Source organism: Lactuca serriola, chromosome 4 (genome assembly GCF_051521515.1).
Source record: "Lactuca serriola cultivar US96UC23 chromosome 4, Lser_US96UC23_V15, whole genome shotgun sequence".
Classification (NCBI taxonomy): domain Eukaryota; kingdom Viridiplantae; phylum Streptophyta; class Magnoliopsida; order Asterales; family Asteraceae; genus Lactuca; species Lactuca serriola.
The window spans coordinates 27,845,340-27,847,264 of record NC_136411.1 but is presented as its reverse complement, the minus strand read 5'-3'; the positions used below and the strand labels follow the sequence as shown (position 1 = coordinate 27,847,264).

Below are 1,925 nucleotides of genomic sequence, written 5' to 3'. Positions count from 1 at the left end.
TAGGTGAACTTCTTTTGCTTCCAAATAGTGATGTCTCTCTAATGGGGGAGTCAACAAAAACTTAGGTCAAGAAATTTATAATTATGCTAAATACAACTATTAATCATTCATTATAACTTTTGAATTTGGCATTAAATATTCAAAATGTTCTGATTGTGTACATGCACCAATAATATTGCTTTCGGCCTAGTAAACTTTACTCCCTTAAAGGCACTTGGCAACTTCATATTTGCTTGTCATGCAATATTGATCTTTTTTTTTTATATAAAAAGGTATAACCCATAATGCCCTCAGAAGTGGTTCGATCCCAACCTTATCCTTGTAGCTAGATGTTTCCTATATATAGATGTCATATGCACAAAAGCTTTGCAAATTCTGAATCCTTCTTAATTACTGTCTCTACGATTTTTCCACATCATATAAAAGCTATATGAGAAGAACAAGAATGGCCATCATAAACTCAGATTCAACTTTGAGCCTTCCAATAGGTACCAAAAACCCTCAAAACCATAGAGTTTTAATTGAAGAAATCGGTGGCCTAATTAGGGTTTACAAAGATGGACACGTGGAAAGACCACAGATCGTGCCATGTGTGACGTGTACGTTGCCCCTTGAACTTGGGGTAACATGCAAAGATTTGGTAATCGACAAGTTTACAAACATTTGGGCTCGTTTTTATGTCCCAAAATGCAATCTTGAGAAACTCCCTTTGCTTGTTTACTTCCATGGAGGAGGGTTTTGTGTTGGTTCTGCGGCATGGAGTTGTTACCACGAATTTCTTGCAGTTTTAGCTCGTAATGCTGGTTGTGTGATCATGTCAGTAGATTATCGTTTAGCACCTGAGAACCCTCTTCCAGCAGCGTATGAAGATGGCGAAAAGGCTCTGATATGGGTGAAACAACAAGCTTTAAGTGGATCCAACAAATGGTGGTTGAAGAACTGTGATTTTTCTAACGTGTTTGTAGCAGGTGATAGTGCTGGTGGCAATATAGCACATAACGTGAGCTTAAGATTAAGTGTCAATTGGGCACAGCTAAAACCATTGATTTTCAAAGGTAACATTCTAATCCAACCTTTTTTTGGTGGAGAATCAAGAACCATTTCGGAAGCTCTCATGGTCCAACCACGAGGCTCTGTGCTCAACCTAGTGGCTTCAGACACGTACTGGAGACTCTCGCTACCAAAGGGAGCAAACCGCGACCATCCATGGTGCAACTCGAGGGCAAAAAGGTCAAGTAAGTTGGACAGAATGACATATTTGCCCACCATGGTTTGTGTATCCGAATTGGACATATTGAAAGATAGGAATATGGAATTTTGTGGGGTTTTGAGAAATTCAGGCATACAAGTTGAGCATGTGGTGTATAAAGACGTGGGTCATGCATTCCAAATCCTTGACAAATCTCAATTTTCACAAATGCAAACACAGGAAATGATTTCTCACATCAAGGCCTTCGTCAGCAAAAGGATGAATAGTGGATGACCACTTATATATCATGTATCATGGAATCTTTAATTACCAGTTAATTACCAATATAGTTTAACAGATCAATTAAGATTATTGTAATTAAATAGTATGGATTTCCTCACATGCATATATGTATATCAGTGCTTTTGTATATGGATATGTTTGTTATTTACGGCAATCGGCAAATATCAAATATGTACTTTTGTTCGAATTAATGGTGTCGTTGCCACACTAACTTATGCCTTAATGGAGTACAACTAGATTGGTGCTGGAGAGTATCTCATAAAACATGAGTTGATGTGACACATACTACAAAATTGTAGAGATAGATATTACGACGGATAATGTTGTCGCTAGATGTCTGCCATTGATAGAGACCGATGAGGTGGTCAACCTCCCAAAAAAATAAGAGATGAAAGGGATATACATTTAACTAAATTCTTCTTCTTCTTCTTCT

General features: G+C 37.7%; 1 protein-coding gene across 1 annotated transcript; it reads left to right on the top strand.

Moving 5' to 3' along the window:
• Positions 1–305: 305 nt before the first annotated feature.
• Positions 306–1,679, top strand: LOC145101245 (alpha/beta-Hydrolases superfamily protein). Its single transcript, XM_079038422.1, has one exon. The coding sequence runs from the start codon at positions 431–433 to the stop codon at positions 1,481–1,483; it is 1,053 nt and encodes a 350-aa protein (XP_078894548.1). The 5' UTR covers positions 306–430; the 3' UTR covers positions 1,484–1,679.
• Positions 1,680–1,925: the final 246 nt, after the last annotated feature.